The sequence below is a fragment of the Anser brachyrhynchus genome (assembly GCF_964034855.1).
Source record: "Anser brachyrhynchus genome assembly, chromosome: 2".
NCBI classification, from domain to species: domain Eukaryota; kingdom Metazoa; phylum Chordata; class Aves; order Anseriformes; family Anatidae; genus Anser; species Anser brachyrhynchus.
Window position 1 is genome coordinate 77,542,701 of NC_137695.1, and position 20,204 is coordinate 77,562,904.

At 35.9% G+C, this 20,204-nt stretch overlaps 1 protein-coding gene across 5 annotated transcripts in view; it reads right to left on the reverse strand.

Annotated features, from left to right (window-relative positions):
• Positions 1-20,204, reverse strand: part of CDH9 (cadherin 9) — a 102,641-nt gene that overhangs the window by 60,952 nt on the left and 21,485 nt on the right. For 2 of the 5 annotated variants that reach the window (XM_080582243.1, XM_080582242.1), the window contains exon 2: positions 9,189-9,504. The exons of 1 other annotated variant lie outside the window; for it this stretch is intronic. In XM_080582243.1, coding sequence (XP_080438369.1) covers positions 9,189-9,419 — 231 coding nt within the window. In that variant the 5' untranslated portion in view covers positions 9,420-9,504. Of the gene's footprint in view, positions 1-9,188; positions 9,505-20,204 lie in introns of those variants that run through there. 2 more of the 5 variants (XM_080582244.1, XM_080582245.1) reach the window with 2 other exon arrangements.

Genomic DNA, 20,204 nt, shown 5'->3' on the forward strand with positions numbered 1-20,204 from the left:
TAAAGAGAATCATGAAAAGTATCTTGTGGAATACATTTTCCTCGCCCTCCCACCTTTTTTTTTTTTTTTCCCCACAGTAAATGATTGCCTGATAACAGGTAATGATAGGTCTGCAGATTACTGCTAGTCTAAACTTCTCTTCCCACTCACTTAAAGCTGCAAAGCTAGGAAATGCCAGCCTGTGAAGGTGTAATAAGATGCTAAGGCTATTCTACAAATAACAGTTACCTATTTTGGCAGGTCCATGAGCCAGCTGGAGCTTTGAAACAGACCTGTGTAGCAGGTCTTTTAACATAAGAATCTTGCCAAGACCAAGAGTCTTTTAAGTTTAGAAAAGCCAGTTTTAGGAAAATGATAAAATCACAACTGAAAGTTACTACTGGAGATGGAAGAGAACTCAATTCTCCATGTCCACAAATCTTTTAATCTTTTTTTTTTTTTTTTTTTAAATCTTTTAACTTCCAGCCTTGGTTTTTGTTAGCTTCACAACACCCTCAACCCAGAAAAGTCTATAGACGGGGGAGAATCTACACTTTGGGCACCAGTTCTCCTGTTTCTGTTGTCCTGGCCCACCTCACAAGTGCTCTGAGTGCACCAGGAGGATGGATGTTGTGGTTGAGCAAAGAGCACTGTACAATGAGACTCCACAGAGTAGTCTTTGTTACTATACTGAGCACCAGGTGAGTGCAATTTTTAAGGGAGAAATTTTACACATCAGAAGGAGCATAGAGGGAGGAAGAAAGGGAAAAGAGGAATTATTATTGTTTTGCCTTTATTGTACCATCTTGTTTTGGTTTTGGCTTTAAAAGTAACTGGGTAGTTTGTTGGATAATTGTGTTTATGCTAGGGGTGAAGCGTTAATTAGCCTTGTTAAATTTGAGGGAAAAGGAGAAGATGGGAGAGGAGAGAAGAGGAGTGGAGGAAAACAGGGATTTCCTCATTTTTTTATGTCTTTGAGCTTTTTTTTTTTTTTTTTTTTTAACGAGACTTTTAGCTGGTTTAGCATTTAAGCTTGGAAAACACACCGAGTCCTTGAAAACAGAAAAGATAGGGACCTAAAGAGGTAATCCATAGCATCTTCCTTCCTCCAGGCAGGATCAGAGTGGAGTTTCTGGCATTCTGGCATGAGTTTATTAATCTGTTCTGAAAACCTCCAGTATAGAGATACTTCCATCCCTTTGGCTGATATTTCCCCAATGTTTCACTATATTTACTGTATTTACCATCAAAAAAACTTTCCTGATGTTGAATATAATACCTTCATAACATGAACCCATTTTCTTTCCTTGAACACAACAAGAACAAGAAAATTTTTTTTTCAGCAGTCCTTTATGCGTTTGAAAAAATGGAGGTGAGATTTCATGAAAGTTGCTCTATCTGTGCAAACAATGCAAGCTCACTATTATTATTCATGTGTTTGAAGACTTTGATCATTCCATTTGGTTTCAGAAATGAATCTTCATTTTGTGGAATATAATGTCCAAATTTGATTGAAAAATTCTAGTTTAGGCCTATCATTGTAATGTAACGTTGCTGATATTTCTACTTCAATTGTCTATGCTTGGACTGTGCATTATGGGATTAGATCTCTTCAAGTGTTTTTGAAACTTCAATTAAAAATGTATTTAGGTTGTCAGAAATGATCAGCTATCATTTATCCAGAATAAAACAGTCTTATTGTTTTTCAAAAATGTGTAATCTGTCTTTTACCACTTTCTTCCCTGCCATTCCAGCCTTCTTTTTAAAAGCAGCCATGAGATTTATTGAAAATTTAAGTACTTTTTGACAAAAATAATTTTTTCTCATACCAGTTTTATGTTGGAAGCCTCTGGAAATTTTGATATTTTTAAATGAGGAAAACTATGACTTTTCATTTGTATTTGTAGTTAAGTTGTGTATGTATCTGGAGACAGGGATTTCTTGCATGTTTGTGGTTTTTTTTTTGTTTGTTTCTTTTGACTTTTTCTTTCTTGGTTTTTCTATTTCTGTTTTACCCTTATTTTGGGGATTCAGCTGACTAGAGATATGACTGCTTGTATCTAGATCGAATGTTTGTTGAAAAAAGAGGAGATAAGATAATACCAATGTCATTTTTTTTTTACTTTTTTTTTATTGCTCAGACTTTTTTTTTTTTCCTGCACCTACCACTTTTTTCCTTCCTGTTTTGTTACATTGTTATTTCTTCAGTATTCATTCGAAGATCAGGAGAAAACTGGGATCTGAGAGAGGTAAGTGAATTCAAGAGGAAAAGATTCCACTAAATCTGCTTCTTTTATTTAATATTAAAATATATATATATATTTTACTTTAAAAGCAGAGATTTTAATTATTTATTAAATGTCTCTAATTAAATGTTCTTCAAATATCTATTTTAAATGATGACTTTGTGACTGACCACATCTATTGCAAAGAAGCTGAATTTTGTTAACAAAAAGGGAACTGTAGGGTGACATTTGTTTTAGATGAACAGATATCAACAGCTGAATGGATCAGCTGGTGGTATAAATGTTTCTGAGTTCATTAAAAGAGTGTGAATGTTTCCCTGAGTTAGCCAGACCAGCATGAGGGTGTGAATATGTAGCTCAGGCCAACACAGAGTATAATAACTAAATAACCGGCAAGAGTTTTGAAGAGAGCAATGGGCTTGTCCTGGCTTCATCGTACCTATTCCTTTCTGGAGACTGGGCATGCCAGTATTATGATGGTAAACATTACTAGAGACTGCTAATGGGAATCACATTTGTACTGTGACCCAACTGTATATTGCAATCACTACATTGTGCTTGTATGCTGATTTCAGTACACTTCTGTATCACTTCTGTAAAAAAAATACCGTGTATCATCAAATACTTTCCAATAAATCTGATTTTGATCTTTAACATTGCACCTTCTGCCTGGAATATCTGAAAGAACCTGGCCAGACAGTATTGAACACTTACAGGGTTATAGCACATGCTAGATCAAGCATTTTAAGAATGTTCATGATGAAGTCTTCTCTCATTTGAATTATACTTCCGAAAGTTTATATGTCACCAATATGTGATTATTTATGATTCTGTTGTTTTCTTTGAAACTTATCATACTGCTAAATCAAAGGATGGGAAAGAAACATGTTGGTTTTAGCATCTTTTAGGTGCTGTACCGAATACAACATTTTCTCAAAGACTTAGGATCCATCTATAATGAGCTGGAGGACACACTTGAAACACTGAGAGGATAGTTCACCTATATGTTTTCTCATCTAACAATAGGTGATTTATCAAAGTGATTCTGTTGAAGGATAATAACAAATACTGTGAAGGAATTTTTATGGATTTATTGTATGAGTTGATTAAAGGCACAAATGAAATTGCAAGTTCTCTCATGCACTAAAAGCAGCATTAAGGTAAAATTCAATATTTAGAGAAAACAATATTTATATATTAAATCAAAAATATTTTTGAGAAAGATGAGAATATTATACTTCATGATGAGGAAATTATGATTACTGTGACCCCTTCAGGCACAAGCTCCTCCCTCCCGAACTTCCCAGGGCAGAGGCTGAGCGTGGCCTTGGCAACATGGTTGAGAGGACATGGATGAACTGGGGTAAAACTGATAGAGACTTCACTAATCCCATTTTCTGTCTACCCAATTCCATGAAATAAGAAAAACAAACAAGAAAAACAAAACAAAACAAACAAAACTAAATAAAACCACAACTAACTAACCAACCAACCACCACCAACAACAACAAAAAATCAAAAAAAAACCACAACAGTATAATGGGTCAACTGAGCAAAATTTTAAATTCTGGTAAATGTGGTAACTCAGCAAGATGTCCTATATTGTTACACGAAGTTCTTTCAGTCTTGTCTCTCACTTTTCCTGTAAGGCAGACAATCCCACTTGTCAATGTCTGAAAACTTGTACTTGAAGTTTACACGAAATAATTGGTTACATTTGAATATATGTTGCAATCTGCCCACCAAAAAACCACCTTCTTTATATTTTTCTTTATACTTTTTTATAAGACATGGGCAGATGTTGTGAATCAAGCTCACTGGTTAACTGAAGGTAGAATTGAGATTTTTCATCAGTTTGTATCCAGTTTAAATGGTGCCCATGACATGCAAACACTAGTTCATTTATTTTTACAAAATTATTAAATAGGAGATTATTCATGGAACAGTTAATTTTGAGCACTGCGAGTTCTTTTGGATTTGTATTTCCTCCCCTAGTATGAAAAATTCTGTTTCTTCTGGGTGATATACAATAATTTTATTTGTTATTGTTTGTTTGTTTTCAGGTACTTGGATATGATAGATATTTGAGGCGTTTTATATTGTACAGTTCATTGTTTATCTACCAGACATTGCATGAAACTTCACACATTATTTGCCTATCAAATGTCTTTGATTAGCAAAATGCATTTTTTGATACAAGAAAATACTAGTTTTTATATAAAAGGATATTGGAGTGACTTAATAAAAGGAAGAAAAATCTCACCTCTTGAAATCATTTGCATATACTATGGTTCTAAAGAACTGTATTTTTCAAAACGGTTGATGAATTTGGTTAGGGCTATTTCTTCCTAGGGACTGCAGTAAAGAGGTGGGATATCTGGCATTTTGCACAACTGATGCACATTCAGTGGGTATCAGGTAAGCTAATTAGAAATAGAGGCTAATAAATTCAGTGCCAGCTTTGGAAAATAAAACTAATTATCCCTGAAGGGCTATCTGCTTTGAGCCTCCTGTGCATTTTATTAGCTTTTTCTTTAATTAATGAACATGATCCTCATCAACACTAATATTTCTAAATTGAGAGTCCTTTCCTTTTCTAAGTTATCTTCTTGATATGTTTGTTTAGAAAGTGAGCAAATTTTGATAGACTTTTCTCTCACAGAAAACCAGTGTTTGAGATTCCATTCCTTGGGTTCTGAGTCTGGCTTCAGCTTGTGCTTTTTTGCTTCTTTAAAGTTAGTAGCAGCTGAAAAATTGGATCTATGACCTCCGTAGTGAAATCAAAGAATATCATATTAGTCTTTTATTTTTTTTCCCCACAACCCCTTTAATCTTCATAAAATAATGTCACCTATTCCTTTTCTGTTTAAAAATAAACTTTTCTCAGACATTTAAATCTGAATGTTATATTGTAACCCACTTTTTTTTTTTTTTCCCTTTTTGTGAATTCTCAGTAGGCAGAATGGGTTTTATAGTTCATCTTACTACATTCTGTGAAAATTCCTCATATTGATGATTCCACTAAGATATTTAACCTTCACATTCAGCAACAGACACCTTGAAATAACATGATAATTTTTGTGTTTTAATAAAAAAAAAATTCTTGGACAAATTTTTAATCAATACTCTGATACTGCTTAACCCTACCTCTCTCTGTTAATTTTAAACAGGGAGAAATTGATAGCTTTTGTATTGTCGCAGATATGAGTAACAGGACCTACAAAATTTAAGGGATTCTTAAGTATTTATTTTTTATGCTGGGAAGCAGTCTTCAGGACGGATGTAACCTCTGACTTGGGAGAAGGAAACAAAGATGCATGATAGATATACTGCAGGTTCTCTGGATTTAACTTACCTTCCATGACACTCACAAGGTAATTGTTCTGCATATATATGTGGTAAAACCACCACAGCATTGCCTCTGAAATGTGTTTAATGATTTAGGTTTGTTCTTTGAGAAATTTCTTTACTGCAATTGTTCTGGCCATCCAGCCTTGTGACAGCTGTTGAATGCTAACTTCCTTTGTTCGCCAAGCAATATTTTCTATTTCTGCTAAGTGCATTGGATGCACTTATTGGTGTCCATTTTATGCCATTACCACTGCCTTTGTCCAAAAGCTGTCTAGCAATAATTGGGAACATAAGCACTCTTCTGTCTTTTCAGAGTTCAATAACACCATGTTACCCACTTTAACAGCCTGGGAGCCATGCTCCAGCTTTGCATGGAGCTGGGCTTGTCATCTATCTTCTTAGTACACCCAACTACACCCAACTTCCATTCAAGTTAATTACAAACTCTAACTGTTTAGACTACCCCACAGGAAAGTGAAAAAATAAAATAAAATAAAATAAAATAAAATAAAATAAAATAAAATAAAATAAAATAAAATAAAATAAAATAAAACAAAACATAAAATAAAATAAAATAAAATAAAATAAAATAAAATAAAATAAAATAAAATAAAATAAAATAAAATAAAATAAAATAAAATAAAATAAAAATAAAAAGTGATGAGGTGATGGAGGCTTAGATATAAGGAAAGATTGTCCTGGGCCTACTTCTCTGGTGAGGCCATTGGCTGCAGACAATCTAATTTTAAAAAGCAGTACTTAAGACAATAACCCCTCAGATTTACAGGAGGGACTCCCTCCCTCCAGCAACCTCTGAAAGCAAGTCAGGGATGACCCCAAGGCAGAAGTCCGCACATAGAGACCAGAACACAATTAGGATATGGACAGTGCAGTGGCTGGAGAGAGTGTGCATTTCCCTTGGGTCTCTGGTACTGGTCTAAACTGGGCTGAGGGGCTGAGCATTGGGAGTGAGAGGTACAGACATCACAGAATAGCTCTCCATCACATGTACCCATGCTGCTTTGTAAATAAATTGTATAATAACATGTTGTACTGAGGGATGCACTATCTCACCCCACTGCCAATAACAGAACACACAAGAGAATAAAACAAAGTAACCTCACTAACAAAACACGAATTACTTAATTGAGTAAAATTGTTTGAAAATCAAACTCTGGAAGGAAAACTAATTTATTATTTCAATAGCTACGATCCTTTCAAAGTTTATTTCCTGATAAATTTTCTTAATTCACTTAATTTTTATTTCTAGTATAGCATTTATTATTCTACCCCAGTACTCTACCTGTCTGTGCATATCTGTGTTAAAGAGGGACTGGATAAGAACTCTTTCTACTAGATAGTCCCCAAGGTTGGGAATAAAAATGATTTTTCTTAGCACTTTTTTTTTTTTGCTAATTTCCGTCACTTTGAGCAGAATACTAAACTTGAGATTTAAGTCTTTCTCAAAGGTAATATTCTTCAAAAAACTTTTGCTTTTTATTAAAAAAAAAATAGTTTCTTGTTTTAGCAGCTGTCTTTTGGAGCTGTTCTGTAACCACATGTACTATGGATAATATGAACTAACTGAATTGGAATTACTGTTCTTTTATGCCACTGAGGACAGAGCCACATTCATTTTGTCATGTCATGAACCTTACTAAAGTTAATGTGACCATATGGAGTGCTTCACTTCAGTCCAATGCCATATTTTTGGAACACAGAGTAATATTTGTGCTGATTTCTATCTGTTTAGACAATCACTAATACTGCCCCCTCACTCAGCACCTCTGTACAAGATTTGGCAGAGAAATGTGGTAAAAAATTAATGTTTTCATTCTCTGAATCGTAAGAAATATATCATCTCAGATTCAACTGTCATATGGGTATTTGTTTTCCTTCTTGGACTCAGCTCTATACTAATAAGGTCCAATGGCTCTTAGTTGTTTAAGAATAAATGCAGAGTAAACTTTCACCTGCTACAAAATACCATTTAGACCTTCTCAGTGATTAATTTTCCTTGTGTGAAACAGAGATGCTGATAAGCATATTGATGTAAGGTTAATTTATTTGAGATTTAGGATGGCATAGATGAATCCAACCATCTGTAATAATGTGATTGAAACTGCAATCGACTCTTATGTTTGCTACTTACTTACCTTTTATGACAAGCTTTCTATTTTAACAAAAAATATTTCTATGACTCTAGGTAGAACTCCTGTGGAGGTCTGTATTATGTACCTTGTTGTATGTTTTCTTTGCAAATTTACTTAGTATTGAAAGGTACTTCCAACCAAATTTTGTTTAGAAATTTCTGTATGCAATTAGTTTACTCTTTATTGAAGATCCCTTCACTAACCACAAACCGTCCTATTTTATACACAAATAAATAATCTAGCAATAGGATTATTTGATCTCATCTTATTTCTGCCACTACAAGTAGAAATTAATTTAACTGAAAACAGAATTCTATGAGTGTAGTGTTGTTATAAATGAGGTCAGAATCACGTTCATAGTTATCATAGTTATAGTTGGCTTATCTGGCATTTCTTATTAACAAAGCATGTTTTCCAGTTGAACATGCCTTCCATGACCAGAGAGATTAACAAAAGTTCAAAAACATTTTGCAGTCTTTTAATTAAAAATGCCTCAATCCATTTGGTAGTTAGGCACTAGAAAATGTGACAGCTAATGTGACAGATAATACTTATTACTGACAATGCTGTGGATGAATGACAGAAATTGGAATGAACATTTATTAACAACATTTTAAAATAAACATTTCCTTATTTTGCAAGTCATTCTGGATGGTGGTGTATGTATTCTTATTTTGCAAGTCATTTGCAAGTGTATGTATTCTAGGTTTCTACCAGGATTGTACAGTTATACCACAATGCAAAGCAGATCTGTGCATGTTGAAGCACAACAGAGGGTGAGAAATGAGGAAACCCTTGAACTGTGTGTTATCAATAAAAGTAGAACTGTGGAGATTGTGAAATTCAGAAGTGGTTTTGTTGGCAATAGCTGATGTAGGCAGGTCACGAAGAATGGAAAGTCTTTCAACGTGTTAAGCAAAGATCCCAGTTAGTTTATTGGAGAAATGATGAAAAACATGGTGTTTTTTTTGTTTGTTTGTTTGTTTTTGTTTTTGTATTCTTCTTCTATTCATGCTTAGAATTGTGCACAGGCAGCAATTTTATTGTTGATAAATAGAATTTTGTATTTCGTTTGAGGAAACATACATCCTAGTTTACTGGCAAATGCCACAAGGTAGATGAATGAAGGCATAACTTCTCTATTCCCTTATCTAATATTTATGCTTAACAGTTGAAAACAAAATGATTCAGTGTTAAAACTAGCATGGGCATATGTAATAAGAAATTGTAACATTTTAGTCCGAACAGTTTCTTTTTTTATTCACTAAACTACTTCATTGCTCCCACAACTTTGAAAAATTAAGGAAGCTTCAGGTGTTCCATGACGTGGTTTTTTTGACTTAAATGAGAAATTGGGACCATTACAACACAGAAGGCAAAACTACCGTGGACAGGGAGGGAAAATACCAAGGTTGTCAGATGCATCACCTCTGAAGAATCCTTTAAATACCAGCCTTACCTTGCCCACATATTGAGTATCTGGACCTGTGTATTCCTCCAGCAAGAAGAATTGATTCCACATCCAACCACGCTTGGTGCGGTGCAGTGTTTCTCCATCATTCCCTGACAATCCGGTTATCCTTTCACTTTGTGAGTGCTTGTTAGTCCTTTTTTGTGATGGCATCATATGAACAGCATGAAGCATACAGCTCCAAAGCAAAACTGTCAAGAAGGAGTAAGTCCTCATCATTTACAGAGATGCTGTTAGACTCCACTTCTCTAATAATTCAGCAGAACAAAATTTTCAAAAATTCTATTCCTCGTGTAAATAGGACCTACAGGATGGAAAAAAAAATATATATATGAGTAAATTGCAGTAATCTTGTTTCCGTAAGGCTGTAGCCTTAAGGAAACAAATAAATCGACAGCCTAATGATCATGACAATGATCCATACAAATTTCATAAAACCATATGAATGAAGACCAGTTCTAGGTTCGAACATTTCTTGAGACAATTATATGCAAGAATCAATTACACATTTTAAAGCCAAGTCCTTTAAGGTCTCCTTTATCTTTCATTATTATTATTATTATTTCACCCTCTCACACTGTATATGGACATTAATTTAAAACAGAAGTTGAAAAAAATACTTCTTGATCAGAAACCTTTAGCTATCAGCTACATCCTGAGATAATGAAACAGTCAGAAATCTTCCAACCTAATCTCTGCCAGCTCAGTCTGATGCCATCCTCTCTTGCTATCTGTTCAGAAGTTTCTGCAAATATGTATTTTATGTTATTTCATGATTAATAAGAAATATGAATGCATATCGTTTTCTGCACAAAGGAGTTCATGATAGAAAATGAAATTTAAAGCTTTATTGATGTCTTCAACAGATACATTTTACAAGAAAAAAAAAAAAAAAGGAAGTACTATTTAGATAAGTTTCTTTTCATAGGAATACTGCTGGGGTTTACCAAATTCTGCTCTGGGGACACAATAGTGCATTTGAAGTGTATTTCATTTTTTCCTCTCTGGAATGAATGAGGAATTTAATGACATGCGTTATTATTATTATTAATTCTGAAACTGACACTGATTTTTTTTTCCTATAGAAGTTTGTAATTAATAAAATTTAAACAAAAACAAAGTGTGTTTTCTTATTTGTTTGTTTGGTTTGTTTTTTGGAAAGCCCATACTCTTGATTTGGCAGTTCAAGTGAGATGCCTGATGTCTCAGTCTCTTCCATAACCTAGGTTACGTGTCAAGCCTGCTTTTGTTTTAGGATATTAGCTGAGCTGCTGTGTATTACAAAAAAACTAGGAAAACAGTTCAGCAGCAAAAGTATAGCTTACTTTTGAGTAAACAGAAGCTTACTTTTGAGTGAACAGAAAAAGGAGAACCAAAGAAAACATAGGTCCGCTACTAGATGGGGAGGGTCTCCTCACAGACAATGACACAGGCAAAGCAGAGACGTTTAATGCCTTCTTTGCCTCTGTCTTCAACACTGACGATGGGCTTCGGGACCCAGGGTACCCTGAGCTGGAGGACCATGACAGTGGGAAGGACAAACTCCCAACCAACCCTGAACATGTGTGGGATTTGCTGCTCCACCTGGATCCATACAAGTCCATGGGTCCGGATGGAATTCATCCCAGAGTGCTTAAAGAGCTGGCTGATGTCATCGCGTGACCTCTCTCAATTATTTTTCAATGATTCTGGGAATCTGGAGAGGTCCCATTGGACTGGAAACTGGCAAATGTTGTGCCAATTTTCAAGAAGGGTAAGAAAGAAGACCCTAGCAATTACAGGCCTGTCCGTCTCACGTCAGTGCCTGGTAAAATTATGGAGAGGATGATCCTTGAAGTTATTGAAGCGCACCTGGGGGACAATGCAGCCATTGGTCCCAGCCAACATGGGTTCATGAGGGGAAGGTCCTTCCTAACAAATTTGATTTCTTTTTATGGTAAGATCACCCATCTAGTTGACTAAGGGAAACCAGCTGATGTGATCTTTTTGGACTTCAGCAAGGCTTTTGACACAGTTTCCCATAGGATCCTACTGGACAAAATGTCCAGCATACAGCTAAACAAAAACATACTATGGGTGAGCAATTGGCTGACGGGCAGGGATCAAAGGGTTGTGGTAAATGGGGCCACATCTGAATGGTGGATGGTCACTAGTGGGGTCCCTCAAGGCTCCATTTTAGGGCCAGTCCTCTTCAATGTTTTTATAAATGATTTGGATGTAGGACTAGAAGGTGTTTTGAGCAAATTTGCCGACGACATCAAACTTGGAGGAGTTGTAGACTCTACTGAGGGTGGAAAGGCCTTGCAGAGAGATCTGGAGAGATTGGAGAGCTGGTCGATCACCAACCACATGAAGTTTAACAAAAGCAAGTGCCGGGGCCTGCACCTGGTACGGGTCAGGAGGGCCAACCGTATCCTGGAGTGCATCAAGCACAGCATTGCTAGTCGGTCGAGGGAAGCGATTGTCTCACTCTACTCTTCGCTGGTGCGGCCTCACCTCGAGTACTGTGTGCATTTCTGGGCACCACAGTACAAAAAGGACATTAAACTGTTGGAGAGTGTCCAGAGGAGGGCGACGAAGATGGTGAAGGGCCTAGAGGGGAAGATAATATGAGGAGCAGCTGAGTTCACTTGGCCTGTTCAGCCTGGAGAAGAGGAGGCTGAGGGGGGAATCTCATCGCAGTCTACAACTTCCTCGCGAGGGGGAGTGGAGAGGCAGGTGACCTATTCTCCGTAATCACCAGTGACAGGACCCACAGGAATGGTGTTAAGCTGAGGCAGGGGAAGTTTAGGCTGGACATCAGGAAGAGGTTTTTCTCCGAAAAGGTGATTGCACCCTGGAACAGGCTCCCCAGTGTCAGGTCACTGCATCAAGCCTGTCTGAATATAAGAAGAGATTGGACTGTGCACTTAGTCACATGGTCTAAACTTTTGGGCAGACCTGTGCGGTGCCAGGAGTTGGACTTGATGATCCTTATGGGTCCCTTCCAACTCGGCATATTCTATGATTCTGTGATTCTGCTTTGGGAAGCTGGTCCATGAAAAGTGATAGTAACAAGGGAGCATAACACCAAGAAATTTTAGCATATTGAATATATGAAATTAAAAACAAAACAAAACAAAACAAAAACAAACAAAAAAAAAACCATACATCCCTATCCTGCTTTCTCCCAAAACCCAACCTTACCAGAAGCTACTTTTACTTTGTGTGTGTGTGTGTGTTTCTATATAAAAAGGTGGAAATTTATGGAAATAAGATGCTATTGGTGAAAATCATTTTTCAGCTGAGAAAGTAAAGTGTCTAATGGAAAACATTTAGTGAATTGTACTCTAAATACCTTAATGATTACATAGATTGAATTGGGCCTTTGTGTGGAGTTCTCCTTAAAATTATGATAATCTGTATGGTCTCAGGATCTTAACTAGCAGTCCTAAAGAAGGATCAAAGTCTTAGCATTTTAGCAACTTCAAACGGAGTTTCATCTAAGCAAGAAGTGGGGGCTTGGAATATTTATCACTTTCTAACATCGTGTTCAAAAACAATAAATCTACAATTTAGTAGGTGACAAATTTATGTAGAAGATCATAGATATAATGCAGAAAAAATGTCTATTACTTCACTTTAATTGAAGAATCAAAGCACAAAGTAAATTAATTCTATTTGCATAAAGTAATGCATTATGTAGATCTTGACATACATTATGGGATGTGTTTTCTTTGAATTCTCTAGGTATAATAAAAATCTTGTTCTTTCCTTTGTAAAGCTCAATATGTTCCTGTTGTGTACATGGGACCAAAGGAGAACCCTTCCGTGGCTAATTCAATGTCAGTAATGTTTGTTGTTGTTCAGTGCTAAACATGTCATATACATGATGACATTACCTTGTGTTTCAAGCTTACTAGATAAAAATCAAGAGATTTATATATATACACATAAAAGCTAAAAACCAAAACCACCACGACGAGTCCAATCTTTTATCCTGATTTTAACATAAATTTGATTATTATAATATCCTGAATAATTGAGTATAGGCTGAAGTAGCATTTATCACTTAATAAAACTATTTATCACTTAATAAAACTATTTATCAAAAATATTTATCAATCAATCACATAAAACATGGTAATCTCATCAGAGGCAGATTCCTGGGCCTCTTCTGACTTTGTAAATACCTGGTTGAGATACAGAATGGAAGTAAAGTAAATAGAAATAGGAGCTACATTTGAAAATACTGCACTCAAAAGGCAGATCTTCTATTTCGCAAAATGGCTCTAGTCTCCTGTCTTCTCCTGAGAAATCTTGCTTGATGTGTACTCAAGCTGTGCTTGCTCTATAAGGGTTGCATTATATTACTTACTTGTTGGGCTGTAGTCCAAGAATTCATCTTGTATACATTCTGAAGTATAAAATGTGCAAATATTCATATTGATACAATTTTTAATTTGATTGCTTTCGCTTTAGATATGAGTGATGTGTTGCAACTTAGCTAAACTTTATGGTTTTATGTATTTAAATCACTACTGATTAATTTCTCTAATTTCTTGGAATTTATCAGCTCTTCTGCATAGAAAAAAATCTCTGACAACTACACGTGTATAATTTTACTACATAGTGAATCTACGTAACTACTGAAAAACCTAAAATATATATTTTATAAAACCAGTAAGGCTTGGAAGACTACTAAGTTATTAAAAAAAAACAACAAACGGTTTTCTCTACCAAAGCCATTATTTTAAAAAATTAGAAAAATCTAACACTCAGATGATTTAGTTTGTTTTATTTTTATTCTTTTTTGATACAGTACTAGTGGAAGAGAACATCAATATAATTTCATGGGGTCATTTAGAGGTGTGTGATTGCATATTTGGTTTTGTGATAGTTTCAGATGGAAATAGAAATGAAAATTTCAAATGTTTCATTTTCACTATTTCAAAATTAAACATTTTTAATCTCCCCAAATTCTCCCCATTCCTTTCTTTCTAAAACCTATTTGCTGTACTTATTCAAATGCATGAGATGCTTATACTACTCTTTTCTTTGTACTCAAAGAAATACTTCAAAGTAGTCGTTGGCTTACATATCTCACCTGGTAGTCAGCTGTTCAAGTGGGTCAAGAGTTGTATTCAGAAGACTCAGCAGGTGTAGTTTAATGCTGAAACTAAGGATTCTGGCGTTGTCTGGAAAAGTAAGAGCACCTGTCCAAAGGACCACAATGTGCTGTGTACAGATGCTTTGAGCCCACTATAAGCAATTATGTCTTTGCAAATAACAATCTTTTAACAGAGTTTTCTCCTAGGATGTATCTAGGTTCCTGTATTTTGTCCCAGCCTGTTGAGACTGTTCAAAATGTATGTCTTTCTGTGTAGTGCTGCCCTCTACTGATTGCCTTGCTAAGTAGCAGAAGGACTTCATGTCAAGGACAAAAGCCTGCTTTTGGAATGACTGAATAAATAAATAAATAAATAAAAGATTTGATATTTCTCATTATTTCCTGCTTTTGATTTTTACAGTAGTAGGATGTTCTAGCTGTAAAGAGAGATTTATTAGGCTGGACGAGTCTGGACCTGCTAAACATTATGGTAAAATTTTTATTTGAATTCTTCTAAGAGGAGCAAAGATGTTAGGTCTGAAAATAGAGAGCAGAATTTTAATGTTTTTTGTTCTTGGTAACTGATTTAAATTATATATGCTATATCTCTTAATTCACCTCTGCTTCCACTATTTACACTGTTCAACAGTTAATTTATTGTTCTTGTTAAACAATGGAAAAATGTTTTTCTTCATAGGTGCATTGTAAACTTCTTTAAGATGGCCTAATCTTATATTAAACGTTTTAATGCTCCAGATTGTGGAGAACTTTCATTCTTTCCCCACTTTAAAAATCAGAGAATCTGAGTGGATTTGATTTTTATATTTTGAGAGATCCATGGTGGCTGCCTAAAATCATTACAGTCTATCCTTGCAGTAAGGACTCTGATATCAGAATCCCACAAGTGTTCCAGGTAAATGAATTATGTCTGTATGAAAGACATGATTTTCCTGAGCACATTAGCAACTGAAAAAAAAAAATATATCTTTTCGAAGTCCTAAAGTAAAATATTCTATTTAGATTCTTCAGGTGTAGTGTGAAATAAGCCCTGCTGGGATCAATAGCAAGGATTTGTTAGCAATGATGCCAATTTAAATGTTTCTATAGCAATTGCCATGGCAATGTTTTCAATTAGCGCAGCACAGTCACTTACAAGCATGACATGAAGAAATGCTAACCTTCAGCAACTTGATGATGTATCCCACATTAGTTTGTATCATTTGTTAATAGTGAAGTAAAATTCTGTTTTTAAAGACAGAGGCTGCAGTGCTCATTTATGTCTAAAAATAGCAGAGTTAACTGCGGCAGCAGTATTGCATATTGCTCTCTCTAGTCTTTAAATAGAAAGGATGCAACTGATGTTCACGGTGAGCCATACAATTTGTAAAACTAAAATATGTATTTAAACAGGATATAGGAAGTGTAAATCTTATGTAATCTACATGCATGGGAGTGGTTTCATTGACTTTGGCTGTGTTTCTTCTGCAAACAAAATATCTGAATATAGCTTTAATCTACTGAGCCTGAATACTAAGAGCAGTGAAGCTGTAGTAATGCAGAGTATACAAGAAACTGCAAATGGACACCAATAATACTTTCACTGGAACAGGCTACCCAGGGAGGTTATGGAGTCTCCTTCTCTGGAGATATTCAAGGCATGTCTGGACGCCTACCTGGGCAGCCTGCTCTAAGGAACCTGCTTTGGCAGAGGGGTTGGACCCAATGATCTTTCGAGGTCCCTTCCAATCCCTTCAGTTCTGTGATTCTGTGAATATAAAGACTTAGCTAGAGGCTAGATCTGTATCACTTTAGGTTCACTTCTATTGCTCCTCTGACTAATTAAAAAAAGCACAGATACGTGTATACATGCTCTCCCTCCAACTGCAGCGCTCAAATGTTCTCTGAGTACACTGAACCTACAGAAATGAATAGACTGTAGATGTATCATTGACAGATGACTTTTAAAAAGAAAGCTCTTTCTGTTTTAATCTTCCTAATTTTTCCTTTCCTCTTCCCTCTTCATAAGATGGGTTTTCTTCATAGGTAAAGATGGGGTTGAGGGCAACATTGGAAGGATGAAAAGAAAACAGCCAATGTACATCTTGACTACGAACTCCTGGCACTCAACCCATGAGAATCAAGTGTTTTCATTTATTTCTCAGAGAACTGAAGTATCTTACGAGGGATCCCAAGCACATAAGGGACAGATCCTCAACTGGTGAACACCCATTCCTTGAATACTCAGACCACATGCAGATGCAGAAATGAGAGTCTTACTAAAAAAAGAAAAAATCCCCACACAGCAACTGCCACTGCAAACATTTTGGAGCTGAGTTTTGGAATCACATTTTGCCCAAATTTTTTTTTTTTTTTTTGGTTGTTGATCCATTTAGCTGTTTACATGATGGAGACAAACTCAGCTGAAAATTTCACAAGGAAACAGCTGAAGACACTTTTTTTGTGCCTGGGACACCAGTGTGGGTTCCCTTAGCTACACGAATCAAGGACTCACACAAATATAAATAAAGTTGTGGGGAACGTGAACTAATAGTAATTTATATTGGAATGGCTGTTGAATTAATGTCTTTAGGCAAATGAATCTATGGATTGTAGGTGCATTATAATAAACATTTATCTTCCTGTGACAAGAGAGAGAGAGAGCATTTATTTTAAAGTTTTGCCAACCTCTTGGGCACATACATTGAAGACTCTGGTCCAAATTCAACCCAGGCTTGAGCCACCCTCTCTACAACACTCACAGTGAGTAATGCCAGTCCTACAGGTGGGTGGATCTGGCAGGAGAACATGTTGATTCATGTCTGGACAATTCCCGCTGGCAAAGATTCATGCAGAGAGACAGCTGCGAGTTAAAGCAACTCTCGCTGGGTGGTGAAAATACCATCTGCCCTTCTCTGGAGTAAGTCCCTTCTGAGGTACATATGAAACAGTTTCTGGCCTATTTCTCCCCACCCATCCTCCTGTCAGTTAGTGAATGAAGCCTGCAGCATTTCTGACCCATCCTGTATAATGGTCTCTTACTTCTGAGCAATGGTATTCAATCAGTCTGAAAAAAGACTTAAAAAATATCTTCTCCTGAGGCAGCAGCTCACTGGATTACAAAAGCAAAATGTGTATTTTCACATTAAAAAAAAAAAAAAAAGAGAGAGAGAGAGAGAGAGAAAGAGAGAGATAGAGAAGAAGACCCTTTTTCTCCAATAATGATCCTTTTTACAGGATCTGCTTTTCATTAACATGAGGGGAACTAAGAAATACAACACTTGTAAACCCTTTATGCTAGGCCTTTTGAAGATCTTTCTTTGATCTTTAGTATCGATTTTTCTCCACAGGGAACACATTTCACTCTTATCATATAATGAAGCTGCATTATATGTTTTTATACCACACCTTATTTACAAGTGCAACATATTCATGATTTTTAAAGAGTAGCCTTCAGAGACAGAAGGAAAAATAAATACTGTCATCAAAGCAAAATTCTTATCTCTGCTTCCCTTTTGGAATTGTCTATTTATTCAACACAAGTCCTGTCATTCATAAACCTTTTGTCTTCACTTTGATATTGACATCCTGCACTATTTAAGGCATTTTTTTTCCATAAGCAACATAACCTTCTATCTGCCAGACACAAAACAAAGCAGTATCTGGAGGTTTGGGCCCCTATTATCCAGACACATCAATTCTAATCAGTCTCCCTGCATGAAGCAGATGAGATTCACCTATGGCAGCACTGTTAATGATGGGACGTACTTACCAGTTCTCCAGATAACTGGGACTGCATGCTTTTGCCAAATGCCTCTTTCTTGATGCTTATTACTCAGCAGTCTACTCCAGTCACACAGTTAGGTCCTAATGAAGCAGTCTGAGATTCCACGTCAGATACCTCCTACCTCTGCATATCTCCACAGCATAGCACATAGCTGCATTGTCTGAATCTACAGCCTGTATAAAGGCCCAAGAGGCTGTAACGAGTTAGAATTTCTTGGAATAAAGACTAAATACCTTCAAGATAGCATTTCCCAGATTTTTTTTTTTAAACACTAATCTCTCCCATTCTCCTTTTTGACTCATGTATATTTGAGTCATTAGAAACCTTGTTCCTATACAGAAGGATAGTGAAGATCAGATATAATTACTTCTTGCAAGGGAATATATGTTCACTTCTCTGAACTAGAAAAAGTTAAGTTGCTGACCAATTAGAGGTAGTTAGCAGATTTGGACTGGTAATCACAGCCTGTTGTTTCTTTCTGAGCACACTGAGCAGCTGCTGAATGCTGTCATTTATCAGAGCTCAACCCCCTTTATACCCTTCTGCTGTCTCCAAGGAGAGTATGAAATCAAGAAAAATCTCATCCTCATAGCAATCACAGGAATCTGTGCACAGAAATAATGCATAGGTTTAACACCACTTTCTCCATTTGTTATCTCAATTCATCTGAAAGGAGTCTGACACAGCTGAGGCTTCAGCCTGGATTTCCATAATAAACATACTCCAGTACCTTTGAGTGTAATTCCACAACTTGCAGGAGTAATAGAGATCTCAGAAATGTTACATATGCTGACTTTTTCTTTTTTCTAGGTCTGAATCTCATTCTTAAAAAATAAACAACACCTTTTCTTTAAAAAAAAAAAAAGGCAACAGAACCCTTTTCATTTGCTTCCCATTCAACTTTGTTAATGAAAGACAAATGCAAAACATGAGCAAATTCTCAGCAACAGTTAAAAAAAAAAAAAAAAGAAAAAAAAAGTATTGCTTATTTCCTTAGCACCCTGGTAGTCCAAGATTTCTTCTTCAACAACCACGATGAACATCCATGGTAGTATAAAAGCATGGAGAAGCATATGAAGCACATAAAGATTTTTCTCTGGGTGTTTTCCTATTCTCTAAATATTAGGTATTTAGTAATCCTCAATAAATTCTTTTTTGTCATAGATTTCTCCACCTCTGCTTTGAAACCACTTAGATTCTAGGAGACACAACATCCCACAGAAAACAGACTCACAGTTTAACAATCTGTTGTGAGAACTAACAGACTAACTAACTCCTTATCATACCTGACAGCTTCATTAGAGAACTAGTCCTGTCATTAGAAGCCACAGTAAATAATCATTTTCTCCTCGCTCTCTTTGCCATTGATGAATGCATTGACCTGTATCAAATTATTCTTCAGTTGTCTCTTTTCAAAGATGAACAGTTCTGGGACTGCCAGCTTAGTCATTCCTTGTTTGGAAGCCAAGCCATACTTTTGATTGCACCTGTAGCCCTCCTCTGAATCTCTTTCAGTTTTATGATGCATCTTTTGAGGTCAGAGGGTACCTTTTGTTACAGTATTCAAGATGCAGGAGGTTCATGCATGTATAGAAAATCACTCAGTCACATTCTTTACTTAGTTTCATCATGACACATAACATTGTTTGCTTCTTTTGGTTGCTGCAGAGCTAATATCATGGTACTATCTATTGTTACATTCAGGTGTTATTCTCAGATAGCAGTAGCCAGACAGTTATTTTAAGAGCAAGTTCTGGGTTTTACCATTTATTTTTTATTTTACCATTTATTTGGCTTTACATAACTTTGTAATTTCATCATAAATTCATCATCCATCATTTTGATGTCCAGTCATTGTATTGCATAGGCTAACAATTTTACCAGCAAACTACTACAGTTATTAAACCACTGCAAGGTAGAGACTGGTTGGCATGGCAAGGCTGGAATGTCTACTTTGTCCTTATCATCTATGAGAAATAAGACTTGCTCCTCAAACACAGCTAAGAATTTTCTGGGAGACTACCAGCTGATACAGGCTAAAGTGATGTTAGGGACTGTGCTAACAATGAGAAGGTATGGATAATTACATGATAAAAGACAATTTCCTTGCCATGTGAATTATGTTAGTATA